At 32.4% G+C, this 18,519-nt stretch overlaps 1 protein-coding gene across 2 annotated transcripts in view; it reads left to right on the forward strand.

The window, feature by feature from the left end:
• The first annotated feature begins 577 nt into the window (after nt 1-577).
• The window catches only part of LOC106665061 (stress response protein nst1), a 139,460-nt gene continuing 121,518 nt past the window's right edge, over nt 578-18,519 (forward strand). The window contains exon 1 of one of the 2 annotated variants that reach the window (XM_014391233.2): nt 578-690. In XM_014391233.2, the coding sequence (XP_014246719.1) occupies nt 645-690 (46 nt within the window). In that variant the 5' untranslated portion in view covers nt 578-644. The remainder of the gene's footprint in view (nt 691-18,519) is intronic. The other variant, XM_014391232.1, reaches the window with a different exon arrangement.

Here is an 18,519-nt window from a genome sequence, read left to right on the forward strand (position 1 = left end):
TATTTCCTTTGATAAATAAAACACTTCGGGAAAGAAAATAATCAGTCTATTGGTGCATATTGAATTAACTTTGTCGAATGGAACAAGTTGCTTATGTGAGAATATAGACACAAATAACTTTTCATCAAGCAGCTAAATAATATATGTTAATAATCACGATTTCTATCATAGACTATAAACTAGTCAATTCAAAATTCAGATTATTTCTTCTGATCCATTATTATTTGATTCGATATCGCTTTTCAATTTCTCGTCTACATTTCACAAGTTTAACCTTGAACATAATAGTTTAGAATTCGAATATCATATAGTATGGTGAAAACAGGAGATTGCGATGTAAATAAATGGGGCGAGAAGGCCGGGACAGCGCGTTAAAGCTGGACGAAACCGTCCTTGGCGATCGTTCTTCCGAGCTCTTGGGCCGTTTCGATAAGGTCGAAGCCGTGATTTCTTCGCCGACGGCTTCCACCGCGTCTGCAAGAGTTTGGAAACACCCCCGCAGCCCCACCAGGGTTGTTTCCAGGCCCCTCCAACCTCCGGGGTAAACGTAGAGGGGACCACAAGGCGCTCAAGAGAAAGGAAAGTCAGTCTAGTGGTTGAGGAGCAACAACCAACTTGTCAGTTGTGCTAGCTCTTAAAGTGATATGAGATCAGTTTTACTCGCTCTCGCCGCTCTACTCCTCCTAAATGGTGAGTACAATTTTTTGAAATATATTTTTACGATCAGTGTTATACTAAGATACAGTCGAAGTTAAATTCAAAATATTGCAACATTTAAATTTTTTTTTACAAAATTTCTTACCAAAGAAAAAAATTCAAAGTCTTGAACCAACGATACCAAATAAACGGACCCAGTATAGTCGATCAGTATCGATCAATTCAACAAGTGTTCATCTACTCGCAGATCACTCGAAACCACCAATTTTAAATTTAAAACTATGATAGATGCAAAAAAATCGCGGTTTGAAACAATGAAAAAATTATTGAGATAATTATTTAATATATCTGACAAGATATATTTTTATCTGGTAAAGCACTTAATATAAAAAATTCAAAAGTTTAACAACTTCAAAAAAGGCCAAATTTGTAGATTTTTCAATTTTTTAAATTTCAAATGTTTAACGCTTGTTCTGGCTATAAATGATTATCACTAAAAATCATATTTGAGAAAAAATATTTTATTCATTTTGAAATTATCTAAAATTTTCACTCACTAAGTAATATTCCAACATATGAAATCAGAGAATTTTAGGATTTGTTTTATGCTCAATAATCAATAAGGGAAATAAATTCAAAAATTTGCCAAAATTAAATTTATATTTTTGATACCAGTCTATATAAACGAATTCACATCGATGAATGTTTATATAGCTTCGTAAAAAAATTATGAATACATTTTTAATTAATTTGTGCATTGATATCAATTCTTTATGGGTCATCCAGCATATATATTTAAAGTAGCAAAAAAGGTCTTGTAAAATATACAAAACATAAATCTGACCTAAAAAGAGAGCGCTAGGAAATTTGCACTTTTTACGCAATCGTGTATAAATTACTGTTTATTCAGTAAGTATATGTTTTGTTATTTATTACTTAAGTCTGCTTTCCAGCTTATTAATTTATCTTTCATCTTCGACTTAAGGCTAAATTCTTTGTTCTTAATTTAAATAAAACATAGTAGTATGGAAGTACTTGAGGGTTTTTAAGGTCCCCCCTGTGGCAAATTTTTAAGTATCAAGTTTTAAAGTGAACGATGTTAAAAATGAAATTAGAATGTACTAGCTGTAATAATATAACATATTATTGGCTGTTACCAAAATCACAACGATTTTTTTTATCATAATGTTTTTCACGTCTTTGATATTTTAGTAAAAATTAACAATTTTCGGTCGAAATACACTTAATTTAATTCCACAGATTTGGTGCTGAATAAAAAATATACTTATATTTGTTGAAAATATCTTCCACTTATAAAAAAAAATTTGATGTAATTCGTAAAAACCATAAAGTGTAACGTAACATAATAAAATAATTATCACTGTTAATTTTTGGATTAATTATCAGAGAGATATCACATAGAAAAGCCAAGGAGTTGAACAGCATAAATTACTTAAGCAATAAATTATGACCTGCTTTAGTCAGTTGGTTTGACATGTTGATCACCTCATTTTTCCGAAACGAAAGTAAACTACTTTAGCCTGAATTTTGAATTTTAATTTCAGCTCCTTTGCTATCTACAATTAATTTACGAAGAACCTTTAATATTGAAACTTTATAAATTCAGTAATAATAAAAAGAAATTGCTTTGTTCTTAGTAAGTGAGTGTTGCGTATGTGAAGTTTGTGTGAATATATTGAACGAAAATGATGTAAGAACAAGCAATATTGGCCATATTTGAACATTAACAAACCATAATGGTTTTTTTTTAAACTTGATTGTAATGACAGGGATAAAAGGTGAATAGAAAATATCCGTACGAGATTGTTGCTTACTTTATAAATTACGTTGGGTACGTTAAGCAACGTATCCAAAACCAGACCAATAAATAAATTACATGTGCGCCTGGGAGTTTTGAAACATTCGGCCAACGTTTGCCCCTTTACGTAAGCGACACGGTCAAAATCGATCGACACGGCCACGTTTTCTTTACAAAAATCTGATTTTGTTTGTTTTCTTCTTTTCGGAAGGCGGTGCTCTTCTTTTCGCATAGCGAGGGACGGCGAACGGTATTACTGTTACTTTCGCCCAGATGCGGATGAACTGGTTCACCTGTTCACAGTGAATTGCAATTTCAGTATAAACAAGCATCTTCAGAAGTCTACGATTGTTTTTTTTTTAAATTCTGGTCCTTAAAATAATAATTGAACGTTTTTTTAACTATGTATCCAATTTGTGTCACAAAAAAATCTCAAATCTCTCACAATATATAATTTTCAAGAATAAAGACGAAAAAAATCAACTCAGATAATTAACCACATCTGTGAAAGGATAATACACCATTTAACAAGCGATCGGTTCCGATAATTATTCGACGTTGTGGATAATATACATTAAGGAGTAGTAATTAACTAGAATTTAATTATGCGGTTAATCATCATTTTTTAACCCCCTCGTGAAATTACATGTAATTTCATATTATTATATTTATTATGTAAAAAGAGTTTTAGAGTCTTCAGCCAGTTTACATTACATTATTAAAAATTAAATATTATCGTTACTATTATTTAGGGCTACTAAACTTTATGCAAATAAACCTAGTAATGGTATAATTTTTATTCACATATAAAGAAAAGCTTTTAATAAATAATACATTTTTAATGGAAATAATATTAACAATGCGTAATACATATGTTTACATATGTATATAGGTGTTTTTGTTCAATAATTAAATTTTCTTTTAGTTAAAATATTGGATAACTCAATTATTTATTGGGTCCTAAACGCAAAAGCAAAATTTTAGAATAAACAACATAATAAATACTATTATTTCCCATTAAAGCTACTATTATTTATTATTTAGAATTATCTTTTTATATGAAAAATCCTTCTGTTTTCTCTTCCACTCCATCTCTCTCTCTCTCTCTCTCTCTCTCTCTCTCTCTCTCTCTCTCTCTCTCACTCTCTCTCACTCTCTCTCACTCTCACTCTCACTCTCACTCTCACTCTCACTCTCACTCTCTATCTATCCATCTATCTATTTATCAATCTATCGATCTATCTCTATCCACCTCACTTCCTTTCTTTTTATCAATCTATCTCTATCGATCAATTTATCTCTTTTTCTTACTCCTCCACTTTCTCAACCTTTCCCTCTTGCACCATTTATATTTATCTCTCCTTATATTTTATCCCTGTCCACGTACCTTTTCCCCCATTTCGCTATCAATCAACCTTTCCTTCTATAAATCTAGCAATATATTTATTTATCTGTCTATATATTTTTTCAGTTGTTACTATAAAAAAAAAAAATTCAAAATGATCAAATACTGTTCAAATTAATATGTTTAGTCGATTTTGGTCAATTATAGCAAATTATATTCCCACTAAACTTTTGTGTTTTTGCAGCGATATTGTAAACGATTTTGAGGGTGCAAACTGATGATGTATATTGATTGTTGTATTTTTCGGTTTAAGCGCAAATACATGAGAAGAAAAAAACGAAAAAGGTTAATGGAAGCATTAATAAAACATAAATAAACGATTTATGGAAAAATTAATTACATAAACTTGATTGCTATTGACTTCTTGTATTTAAAATATACTCAATAAGCTTTAAGTTTGTAAGACTGTTTAGCTTACATTGAAGCTTATAACTACAAAGCTTATAGAAATGTTATAACCTTCTGAAAGTAGGAAGTCATGTTTTGCGTTCCAAGTTTTACGTTTTCTATTTTATATAGAATTTAAGGGAATTATTAAATATTATAAATTAAGTATAACAAAACAATTTTTCCTGAAATAAAAATGCATGACTGTGGCACACGATGTTGAAACGTCATTTATAAAGTACGCTAAATCTACCAACCTTTTTAAATTGGCCAAATAAAAAGTAAAATAAAACAAATAATCCCTAATGGAATCAAGAAGGACAACAAAGCGGAGAAAAAATTTTGAAATATATTACTTGGAACATACAGGGCGGGTTTGGTCTCTTTTTTATAGAATGAAGCCGATCTTGACATTTAATTGCAAATTATTAATACAGAATAAGCATTTGAAGTTATAACATTTATAAAAACATAGCAGACGCATTAAATGTACCATCTTTCAGTGGATCTCCTTGCTTGCTCTTCAGCAGATGGCAGGTAATGAAAACTTGACGCCTTGATTACTCACGCGTAATTAATCCCACGAAATTATTTATAAATAGTAACGCTCATAGAATTAATGAGTTAATTGCAGGTTTTCCTTTTTAGCCGCGTGAAGGGCGTTTTTAAAGCCCACGAGGAAGTGAAAGGTCCGCCGGCAGCTTTCGGAAACTGCAACCATCTTCGTGACCTCAGAAACTGTATCGTTAGATGATTCGAGGCACTCGACGACCTTGGTGGACCGGATGAAATGAATTTATCGTATTCTGGCATCTTACCGACTTTCATTTCGGCTTGCCAGTAAAGTTGTCAGAAATGGGATGAAAGGGACTTAAAGCGATAGATTTGCACGATTCATACCGTCTCGGATCGTACTTTTTTCTAGACAAGGTTTCAGCCAACAAATAAAAAAATAATTGTCTAAGTGGTTTTTTAGCAGTTAAATGTACGGTGAAATTTACACAATCATATATATACTTGACCTATTTTCAAAAAATACATCATTCATGAGGATGTTCATAACGAAGGATATTCACCGACGGCAGAAATCGCCAAAATTTATACCCGTCACCACTAAGCAATGCTTATTATGAAATTTCTACAAGCCCGATTGCTTAAATTTTCCCGTTAAAACTGTCACATAATTATTATAAGTATTATTTGTTCATCTGCTTACTTAACAGTGAAACAATATGAAAAACAGATCTTAAAGAAAGATTTGATGACTCAGCTTTGTAGGTTAGTAAGGTGATTTTTAATCGTTTCGCTGCCTTATTAAAATAGTTTTGGATCTTTCATGTGTAAATTTGATTATCAGAGCATGACAAATGTTTTCATTTTCAGTCGGCGGTTTCTCATTACTTATCCAATCATTGTGAACATTATCAGATAAACGTGATAACGAGCTTTTCCTTGATATTATCAACAATTCCCTTATACCAAAAAGTGCTTACTAAGTACATTATATCACCCGATGCAAGCTTACTTCGCGCCTCTGGGTCACAGCACTTAAGATTCGAGAAAAGTGATTTGTGATAAACCTGAGGTTGTCTTTACCATATCGCCGGCGGTTCCATCAAGGGCCACTTTCAGAGTGGGTTTCATAACAGATAAAGCTTCTTGAATCGACCAGCGATTGCGAAAGTTTTCAATTTTAAATATAACGAGCTAATTAGGCTCCTAAGAACCTCTTATTCTTATTGACTTATATATATTTAAAAAAACAGATTTTTTTTTTTACTTTTCTAAATAGTTCTGTGACAAGACTAACTCAGATAATTAAGTAATAAATCCAGCCCGAAAGCGTTGTTTACTTTTAAATGTTTTCGATCATCATCATCTTTTTGTAAGATTATCCTTTATATGTAATCAGAAGTCAAAGAGTGATCAAAAATTATATACAGTACACAAGACACAAATTGGTCCACCCGTCTCGTCGTTTCTTTTCAGTTTTTTCAACGCAAGTTTTTTAATCCGATTGATCTATTTTAAACTTAAATGAATTGGTAATTTCTCATTACGTTCTCGCTATCTTCATACAACTTTTTCAATGAAAAATTGTTTACACTTGGCCAGTACTACCAATAATAATAAAAATAAAAGTATATTTCCTTATTTGGTTTTTTCTTTCTTTATTTTTAATTTTGTTTTACAACCAAGGTTGGGTGTGCAAATTTTGAACACACATGGAAAAAAAATCGCCAAAAATCAACTTTGAGATTTTTCATTATTTATCTATTTTATTAATTTTACAATAATTAATTTTAAAATAATTGATATAACAAAAATACTAAAGTTTATCATGGCTATATTATTCTGGTTTTTATGAGTCAAAATAGCCACACCCCTGAATATAAAACGAAATTTTACAAACTTTTGAGTAGAAAAAAAACAAGAAGATTGAAGCAGGGTATTTTTGAAGCAAGGTTAAAGTTTATTTTTCGATCAATTTTATAAATTTTCTATGATAGCTTAAGACAGTAAGAACTACATGCATATGACAATAAACCAAACAAATCTAAAACATATATTTTGAGCTATTTGGAGAGTATCATATTTTGTTTTACACGTGTTTGACCAGATGAGACAAGCATAAATTAAATTAGATTTAACATAAAAGTAGTAAATCTACGTTTGATTAAAAATATTTAAATCATAATTTTTATTAAATTTAAGGAGTAATCTTGAAAAAAAAAGCTTAAAATTCGACAGTAAGTTAGGTTTGAATCTAACTGGAAAATATTTAATTGTCTTGTTTCAAGCTGATTACGTTGACAGTTTAGCAAATAAAATAGTTTGGGCTTGCAACTACCTTAACTTGACATTATTAATTCAAATGTTAGTAAAGTGAGCCTTAGAATTGGCCCTTGAAGCACCCCGAGCTGTTATACTACAGGTGGTACATTTACAATTAGAAACATCAATGAAAATAATTTTCACAGGTGAATTTACGTAATTGGTATATCATTTTTAAAAGGTTGTAATATTTTATAGTTGACGAATGTGTTTGCCAAATAGTCTTAAATTGTCTTTCTCCCAACTGAGAGTAAAAGCAAATCATAAAAGTTATTTTATTATATGTTTTTTATTATTCCAAGAAGCAATTGTTATAAATTAATAATCTATTTTATATTTTAATTAGTTGTTAATCGATCTTAACGTAATCTATGAGAGTTTGCTGTCAACTAACCAAAAGTAATAATTAAACGATCATTTATAATGATTGAAATAATAATAAATATACTATCATCGCGCTGTTTAATTAATGTGGCCAAGAAGACAGTTGATGGATCTGAGAAGTTTCGTGTTACGCTTCAACGGTACACCTTTTCTCTCAACTCTTCCGGGACAGTAAACGAAAGTAACAGTTATGATTGTATGGTAATTGGAGTCCTTGATGTGAAACGCCCGATGAATCAGAAACATTCGATATGAAGAACAACTTCAAAGCACACTTATTCAGGGACGTGATGGTAAACTGTATCAGGGAAATGTTCGTTTGGTCCTTTACCGCCTTGGGGTTAAGAGTCGTTACATGAGGTCCAATTAACGTTATTTTTGCCAATCGAAAAAAAAATTCTCTGGCCACATTGCTGTATAAATCTAGGATTACACAACGTAAAACCTCGCGGAACCTTTTTAAATCGGAACTTTTAAAGCGGTATTGGAAAAGCATAACTTTTGGAGAGTGAATCAAGAGAAAGTAATTAAGGCGTTATCGAATGTTGTACTTGGGGTGATGAACCATTATGAGCATACTAAACGATTTTTGAACGGACGGGGATGAATATTTTCTTTATAAATTTTGTAAATATATGTGTTTCTTAGTGACCTGTTTTTTTCATAATTTGTTGAAGTCGTGAAGAGCGGTCAAGAATGAGGTAGTTTAGAAAAACACCTTTTTCATTTTTTGCCTACGTTTCGACCTTTATTCGGGTCATCTTCAGCGCATAGAGTGTGATGCTATTATTGTGGTGTCATATTGGTTTTGGTGTGGACAACACTTTTGCACAAAACCAATATGACACCACAAGAATAACACCACTCTTTATCCATTGAAGATGACCCGAATAAAGGTCGAAACGTGGGCGAAAAAATGAAAAAGGTGTTTTGTCTAAACTACCTCATTCTTGACCACTCCTCACAACCTCAACAAATTTGTAAATATAGTATATATTTAGGGATAAAATCTGTCAAATATTTCGCAATTTTGAATTTCTTTCATTTTAAAATTTTTTGTTAATCTTATAAACTTGGTTTGACCAAAAAACCCCATAACTTAAAGGGAAAACTTAAAAAGTTGTAATTTATCACAAAGTTTATAATTGTTTAATAAAACCAAGTTATGAAATATTTCTCATACGATTCTTGAATACATTCCAGGCCATATTTTTGTAAGATGTGCTAATTTTTGTTACAACCAAGTCCTACTTTAACTGTCTTAATTGTAAAGAAACAAACATTAGTTTCTTACAAATAAAACATTTTGTACATATAAAAAACTTCAGAGCAAAAATAAGATTATAAGTTAATCTGATCAATTAAAATCTTCATACCGGAGAGATCCAAATTTGCCACATTTTCGTTAGCTTTTAACGTACAGTTGTTCCTTTTTTTTAACTGCAACCTGGTTTTTCATGTTTATATGTAAAATTTAAGACAAAACGTCAACCCATCATATTACCATTGCCTTAGAAGAAGGGAAAATAAAGCCCCGAAACGTCAAGAAGTGAAGTAAATAGTCTTTTGTTGATACTCTTGATCCCAAATCTATTAAATATTTTGAAATTTTTAATATTATATGTTTTCTTCAAATTTTTGGTTTCATTTGACTATAACATTTGACCAAAACATTTGAAAAATATTTCATCAAATTATAATAAGTCAAGAAATGTATTGAGAAATGTATGTGTTGTAATAATCTAGTTTCGGAGCTGTATTGTAGAAAGTGAGAACATCACAAGTTTAAATATTTATGTGTTAGCCTTTTCTTTATGTAACTTATGCGCTATTGTTTCCGATAAGGGAAGCCTCTAGGATAAAAAAATCTATGTTTGTTTCACGGTCGTTTTGTGTAAAATCCTTCTCTAAATAACTCGATTAGGCGCTTCCAATGACGAGATCCGCGATCAATCAATTACCATGGCGCGGTAGAATCGATGCAAATTGACCGGTCATCACTTTCTCCGCGGCTACCAGGTTTAGACTGGCAAATTAGCCGATTTCCTTTTTCCGTTTGCAAACAGATCACGTCCTATCCAAAGCATATCCGCCTTCCCTTGCGTAATAGTCAAAAGAAGACGGTTTTAAGATCCATTGTCTCGTTATATCTAGATCTCTCCCGGGATGTCCGCCCGCCGGTGACCGGTGGAGAAACGGAACAAAATAGCGGAAGCGGTTCGACTCCGTTCAAACAACTAGTCCGGTTCAAAAATTTGACGTTTCTAAAACGACTGTGGGTTTTCGAACCGCTTTCAGACGAGGTTTTGTCTGTTCAGAGCCACCGGGACTTTACTGAAAGTGCATCTCGGTTCTTAACCCAGCGTTAAAGTCTCTCTTACTTCTCGTTACCCACGTGGAAATGTTACTCTTCGATCGCTTTTCTGAACATAAAATAATTAAAATTTCATTGAGCCATAACTTTAAAAAAAAAAACTATGAGGGTCATTCGCATATCAACAAAATCTTGAAACCACATGACCAGGAGTGATTGTACGATACAGTTAAGAAAATGCAATATAAAGGAAAATCAATAGATTTTCTTAAAATAAGAAAAATTCTTCTAGTAATAGCGTGATAAAAGTGACAGTTGTTTGTTCAGAGGTGACGGTAGTGGGAAGCCACAAGGTCTACCAGACCTTCGGCCTAAACCTCGGCGTAATCACAAGGTACTTCATAACTGCCTAATTCAATCCAACATGTAATAAATGAATATTTGTACAACTGATGGGCATTATAAGAAAAATGAAAGACGAATATAATCTTATTTTTGAAGATATTTGACTAACTAGCTAAAAAGATTTTACACCCTCGTAGTTGTATGTCCTTTAAATTCAATAATGTGAATAATAATCTAAACGCTTATTCGATGATCTTTAAGAATCAATAATCAATTTGTTTTCCGATAATTATGTAGTTATCTGGTAATCAATTTTGAAAAAAATTGTCCGACACCCCTTTAAGTCTAATTTGTTTGTTTAATTCAATCAATAGCAAGTTTCCCTCTTTTTTAGTGGGTCCAGGCTTATTTACAACGTTCGCTTGAACATAAAAATTATGTCATCAAAGCAATATCTAATCAGTTCTATGTTTTAACAAGTCGACACGCATTGCAAATGTCAAATGCGTTGATGGGCACTTTGGAAAAGGGGGAAAAAGCTATATTATTTGTCGAATCGTGCATAACGCCCAGTAAAGGTGTATAATTTTTGTAAATCAATTTTACTGCCGTGAAAATAAAAATATAGCTATCAATACCGATTATACATTTCCACTCAATGCCTTTAAAAATTATTTTAAACATGATGACCTATAATTCTCTGTCAATCACTCTCACTTTCTTCTTGTGTCGTCCCTTTATCTGGCTATATTTTGTGAATATATTGCCTTTAAATATCTGTTTCTATCTCTTTCTTTTGTTGTTTACTATTTCCCTCAACTACTCTCTATATTCACATAAAATATGAAACTGTTTATCTATAAATTATTCTTTTTATATCAATCCAATTACATATTTATCTATAAGACAATTTATTTAACGTGTTTTTAAAATCCAATAAATTTCTTTCATCTGACCCATGTTTTGAGCTTTCTGGACGATTTCTTGGGATTCATAAATAACGCAGGTTTTGTACAATTTAACAACGTTTTTCTCCTTTTATTTTACTGTATGTGTACATATTGATCGGTACCTATATTTTTACTACTCGTCATCTATGTATCTATCTTATCTTTCATCTATCAGTGTTCGACATTTCCATCTCTCGCTATCTCTATTTCAATGCATTCATTTATTCATCTCTCTCTCTCTCTCTCTCTCTCTCTCTCTCTCTCTTCTCTTCTCTTCTCTTCTCTTCTCTTCTCTTCTCTTCTCTCGCTTTCAATATGTTTGTATCTATATGCCTATCACTCCCTATCCAATTAACTCTCTATGTATCTACCAATCGTTTGCTTTCTCTGTCTATCCCTCTCTTTCACACTCTCTCNACACACACACACACACACACACACACACACACACACACACACACACACACACACACACACACACATTAATGCCATTTAATCGGTGTTCGTGTTTGACTTCTGCCAGTGTCTAGTAGTTCGAAAAAGGACATTCAATTAAATTGTGAAATCGTTGTGAGATTTTGCCGGGTGCTTATGTTCCACCGAGCCGCAAGGCAATCCAGCACAAATTTAAACATTCAAGGCCCATATGAGCATGTTAATTAATTTACTTTCATCCCGCGCTGGTTTATTGGGGGAGTGTTCTAAATTCGACCGGTCATTTAGGTACGGTCTATTTATACAACTTCCAAGCATTGTTATGTCAAGGTTGGTATTTAATTTTATTTAAATTTCATAATTACATGTGTAATCTTACTATGTGACGGTTAAGATTACAGTTTTCTTTGATAGAGTATACTGTATTGCTGTTGTAGCTAAAGCCATGTTAATTCTGATTGGTTGACCTATAACTAGGACAAACTTGACCTAGTAGAGTTAAAATTAATTTTAATGTTTCACAGCTAATACTATTTTTTAATTATATTTTCGTGTTTTTGGATTTATTTTATGTTTTTCCTGTATTATTTCACTTGGTTCCTAATGGTTACTTGTGACAAGTCATGGGTCATGGCTGAGGATTTCCTTTCCTCGTCATCACTTTCGTTTCTCTAATGTCGTTTTAAAAAAATATTCGCAACGATCATATCCAGTGAAAATTTATCGAACTCGCCTCCGGGTATGATACAGCGGATGGAGACGGCCGGAAACTCTATCCTGGTGTACCCTTTTGCCGACCTTTCCCCACGGGCGAAGGATTGCGACCAGTCGAATAATATGGTCGTTTTCTAAAAAGAAAGGTGCGCTGCCCCAAGGCCGTAGCCTTTTGCCCCCAATATGTATTTGCTTGTCTGATCTAATCAGAAGATTAAAGGAAAAAGAACGGTTTTGTTCTTAAGTGCAACCCAGTGGCCTATGGCACACAACCTTCACCCCTCTGGACCGCTCCCCTTCTAACATCTATCTGGGTAGTAATGACCGACGAGTGTCGTGGGCAGATCAAGGCGAAAGTTAGGAAAGATACCGACCGACACTCGAGTCCAAACACTTTTCAAATAAGTCGACACAATTTTCAACTTTTGATGTGCAATTTCGGTTTAGAAAAGAAAAAGAAAATACTGATTAAAAATGTTATGTCCTGAATTATTAAATCGTTATAGTATTCAACATATCTCAGCAACTGATTTAATTTTTAATAGTTTTGAAAGTTCAATTTAAATTGTTTTAATGGCCTTATGAAATTTGCATATTTGCCAAGGAACGTGATTGATTGATCATATGCGATTCGTATTATTTTTTTGGGAGGAAAGGTTACGTGAAATAATTTGGAGGGTTGTTGTTTTACGTTTAAATTGAAATCGTGTTGCAATATAAACAGAAAATGATCGAAACAATTAAAAATAGGAGTAAATTTGTGGAGGTTATTACCACTAGACCATGAGGTGAAATTTGATACCTCAGCTCCAAAATTTATATAATAATAAAAACTCACAATGCAAACAGTAAACTTTTGAATAATTCACTATTTGCTGAATGTTTCTAACACTTTGCAAAGTCATTTGTACATAGTTTTGCCTTATTCTTTTCAAAAGTATTACATAACTGAATAATCCCTTATATTTCGTGGTCCGATTGAACAAATAACTTCTTTCAATTAATTAATCTTTATGTAAGGTGTCTTTATGTAGAAATACTTTGTTTGAATATAAAATATATTTTGCATTGTATAAATTCACTTTTCCGCATCCTAAATGTATTGTTAAATGTTAACATTGTTTGTAAATCCCAGGCCCTGAAGATGATCCCAATAAAAGATCGAATCGTTGGCACGATAAAGAAAATGTTTTTCTGAAACCTACATCACACCCGACCGCATCTCACGATATCTGAATAACTATTTATGTAAGGTCTTGGTTGAAATGAAAAAGTTAGTGTCACGAGCGGGATTCGAACCCCCTTCGGCTAAATACGCCGCTGCTCTACCACTTGAGCTATCATGGACTTGTCACTAGATCAAGTAGAAGCAGAGGCGTATTTAGCCGAAGGTCGTGGGTTCGAATCCCGCTCGTGAGACTGACTTTTTTATCTCAACGAAGACCTTAAATAAAAAGAATAATTAATTGAATGAATAATGTTTCTAGCGTAATAGTTTCACCAAAAAAATTAAAATTTGAAAGCAAATATGTCTTAATTTAGCGTTGTTACTTTACAAAATCAGTAATTATGTTTTAAAATGTCGTAATGTATGTTCAATTTATTTATTTTCTATTAATTATTTTGTTTTTAGTTGTGTTTACAAGTTGATTTCAAATTAGTACAATAATAAATATCGAAAGCATTGTACGTACGTTAACTAATTTTAAAAATTGAACACATCCGAAGGCCAGAAAATGTTTTGAATTGAAATTCAGTTTTCTCCATAGAAACAGTATTTCCCTCAATTTCCGTCTTTTTTTAATTTTAATTATCACTTTAACTCGACGGTATTGTGTAATGTTTTAAACCCCCAATATTTTCGCTTTGCCAACTTCCAGAAACTTTCATCTTCTGTTTATTCAAGCCGTAGTTACATCAATTAGTGGTTTATTCGTCTTGTAATGACTTTCCGTCGTAATTTCCACCTTTCTTCCTTATCTTCGACACTTTTTTATCCTACAACGGCTAATTCACAATTTATTACTCGGAAGATAACTTCCCGAGTAATACCACATAATGAAATCCTTAGTAAAAATCCAATCAATGGATCAAACAAATTTCCATATTTTTGGTGTGCAACTCGCATCGTTTCGTCATGACCAAACATTCATAACTATGCAGCAGTCGATGGTCACGAACAAAACTTATTCTTTCTAATTACAGTTTTAAGTTTTAATTTATTTTATTAAGTTCTAGTTTACCTTAAAATAAATATGTAATACTTTCGAAAATCTACTTGTAGGTTGATGAAAGGAAAAGTGCCGAAGTTTGAACCTTAATTTTATTTTAAATTTGACGTCAACTAATATAAATTTTTATATTAGACACCAAGATTTTAACTGCCCCTTTTATTACGGTTATTATGCCTATTCGACTCATGCAATAGATTTATTGTCGGGCCTGAAAATATGTTGTAAGATCGGTCATTAATTCGCTTTTCTCAGCCCGAACCTAATATCATTCCCCTCATGAATTATTTAGCTGTACATACGCTACCGATTTGCTCTCGATACGGTTTTTCGGTGTAATTGGACTTGAAGTAGAAAGCCGTTTAATATACAAATTCGTCTAGGCGCAGAAGGGTTTTTACGTTGAGTGCCTCCGCCTTCGTTCAAACAGGAAAAAGTGCACGTACAAGAAGCGTGTTGTGCATTCGAAAGTTAAGTTTACTTTAACATCTTTTAACTCTATAGAATAAAGATAAATTAAATTAAGTTAGTATATTATATATCAATTATGTTTCTTGAAGTAAAGTTCTGTAATTTTTTATCTGGTTATTTAGTATTTTGTGTAAATAAGAACTTTATGATGATAGTTTTGTATTATATAACACATGGGCCTTTTTTTCTGTGTTAATTTTGAAGTGAAAACAAATGCAGAAAATTGTCGACGCTTTTGCAAGTTGGGATCTTCAAGAGGGGCCGGTAAAAGCTGAAAAAGCTGCGTGCACTTACAACTTTCATCCGTCCGGTGACTGACCGGCAGAAAGTTGCTTCACTTTCCAAGGCGATAATTGCCCGAGGGCTGAATTTTTACAACGGCCGCACGGACAATATGTTGTTATGTTATTTCACGCCGGTGACTAAAAAAACGGTACAAATCCTCTTGGCACAATGGCATTTTTCTCCCCTTTTGTAAGACTGAAGATGAAACAGTTCGATTAGGAAATTCATATCCTCCGATCCTCGGTCACCCCTGAAAGAGGAGAAAGTACGTGCCAAGGACGTCAGGTCTCGTGGTGTTTCGGTCCCGGCGTTTCGGAGAGGATATTGCCGACTTTTGGGGTCAGCGATGAGGAGGAGTCGAGCACGACAAATTGCTACAAAATTGTATCGGGCCAATGTAATTTCACTCTTTTCGACGTATCCGAAACGGGTCAACATTGAAGGGCAGAATAATTAAACCTATGAGCAATAGAAACCTATGCAGAAAAAACAAAATCTGGCAGATATTAACTTTACAAGAAAAAATGATAAATATTGAATATTTGACCTACAAACATACCTGAAAATTGTTTTGTAAAACAGTTTTGTACAACATACAAGGAAATATGATTTCATAATTAAACAATTAAACTCGTGATGAAAATAAATTTATGAACAAATAGTAAGAAAACCAGCAAAGATTAACTTTTTGAAACAGTTTAACAGCCATTATCTGGGTCCGTAGCAGTCGCCAAATACGTACCAAACAATCCACTCTTATAAATAAGCCAAAATTGGCGAGGAAAATCAATTTATGCACACATATGAAGAAACTGGCCAATATTAACTTCGTACGCAAAACTGGTCAATATGTAGTACATATTTGGCGTAATATATCGTAAATATTTATGAATACATAAAAATTGTTCCAAATCATTCCTCATATACCACAAAGAAATTCGATTTTATGAATTAAATAAATCTAGTGAGGAAAAGAAATGTATGCACACATAAAAACAAAATTGGCCAATAATACCTTTTCAGACATCATAAGCAAAACTGGCCAATAAATAGTATTAGCGTATAATATACCATAAAAATTTATGAATAAACAAAAATTGATCCCTAGCAGTCCTCAAATACTACAAAGAAATACGACTTTATAAATTAAATAAATCAAATGAGAATAAAAATTGCACTTACATATAGAAAAACTGGCTAATATTAACCTTTCAGCCTCATAAGAAAAATAGGATCATATTTATTATTTTATCTCCAAACCTGAAAAATTTATCAATAAAGAAAAATAGATTCAAGGTATATTTTAATACGTACTTGAATATATTACATAATTAAACTCGAGAGGAAAAAGAATTTATGTGCCTATAGTAAAAAAATTGCAAAAACTTATTTTTTGAACCAGATAAAGGTTCAAGTTTTAATATTTGCCTACTAAAACATCTGAAAATATATTTGCTCAGCAGCTAAGGTATGAGTTAATTATTGTTGCAATTAATTGTTCAGGAACAAAACGAAACATTTTGATTGCCAAATATTAATATAGCGAGATTATGCGGACCCTATGGTGTAGAAGACAGGTGAATACTTTCTTGTATCGAATTTCATTGTTTATTTAATGTATTGTATTAAATTTAATAATTGATTTAAAAAGACAAGTCTCACTGAATTATGAATTTTGTATTAGCAAAATTTTAGAAGGTATTTATTCAGAAATCGTGAGATGCGGTCTGGTGTGAGGCAGGTTTCAGAAAAACATTTTCTTTATCGTGCCAACGTTTCGATCTTTATTGAGATCATCTTCTGCGCTCAAAGTGTTTATCTTCTGTGTAATTGCGTGTCGTGTTGAAAGTGCCCCTTTAGAAGGTATGCTGATTCGAATATTAATGCATTTTTGTGATGTATTTGACTAAGTTTTTTACATTAATATTATGTCATTTTTATTATATTACTCCTTACTAAGCCTAAACATAGAAAAAACACTAATAGTATGGCCAATTCAGCATACATGCATTTCAATACTTGTTAAAAAAATATAATATAGACTGTCAATATTGGGGGAAAAAAGGCTGTAAATACATGTGATAGACAAATGGGCCGCTTAAAATTGGAACAAAATAGCAAACTTTATAATAAACAAATATGTAATAATAATACGCTACACGTTACCAAACAATAAAATGTAGTATAATAGCTACAACATACAAAGAAAATTAAACTAAATAATTCCAAAACACTTTGTACGCATTGGTTACTAAGTCAACTTTATTTAAAAAGAAAAACCTTTTTCCGTTATTCTATTTAAGTTTGTATTTCATCTCATAATAGGAAATAACGATAACAATTGCGAACGATGTACGTAATACACAATGCAATCATATCTAGTTTTAAAAAATCAGCATTTGAAAATACTTTTTTATCCTGGTCGAAATTGTTCAGTCCGGCGTACAAAAAAACTAAGTTTTTAAATCAATTTTTCTTTCCAAACATAAAATTATGCATTTATTTTAACAGTAGTTCTAATATCAAGTGTTTGTATTCTTTTAGTTACTATAAATGTTTGTACATTTAACTTTTTAGGTGTGTTTTACAGAAACGTTAAAGATATAAATGCCTGCCGGCCAATTTTAAAAGTAAACCGTAAAGGCTGGTTAGACCGGTTGTTCTTTTTTTCCCCACTTAAATTGGTTAATTATGAACAAATCCTATTCCTGTCGTTTAACCTGGTTGACTGATTCTGCCTCTAGTCCGAATATAAAAAATTCAACGTATCAATCAATTATAAATCGTAATCACATAATAATCCATTAGGAGATTATCTATATCTTGAGACGCTACCTGAACCGTCGAGACGTAATCATGATGCAATCGCCGTGATCCAGATCCCGGGGGACCCTTTGTTCGGGTCGGTGAAAGTGGGTGACGGGCCACGGCACGGCACCCCCAGGAAGTCTGGGGCATTGTGCTGCGCCCGGCATAATCAGAGGTTAACGTCGACTATTCGGCCGATTCAGGATGGCCTTTTAAAAAGCCGTTGTCCATCCTCATCGGATCCAGCCCCCTTGACCCAAATTTAAATTCGTGAAATCTGGAGATCACTTTTACTCTGGGGACAATTTTTCCTCTTATTTACGATATAATTACCGACGTTTGGCCGATATTTCTTGGTAATCGACAGTATTGAAATTTTACAAATTGCCTAAAAATTACCATATGAGGCAATAGGATCCTTTTAAATCTCAACATTTTCAACTGCAACGAAAATTAATCAATATAATTTATGTTGTTCC

The sequence above is a fragment of the Cimex lectularius genome, unplaced genomic scaffold (genome assembly GCF_000648675.2).
Source record: "Cimex lectularius strain Harlan isolate CLEC.00 unplaced genomic scaffold, Clec_2.1 scaffold174, whole genome shotgun sequence".
In the NCBI taxonomy this organism is placed as follows: Eukaryota; Metazoa; Arthropoda; class Insecta; order Hemiptera; family Cimicidae; genus Cimex; species Cimex lectularius.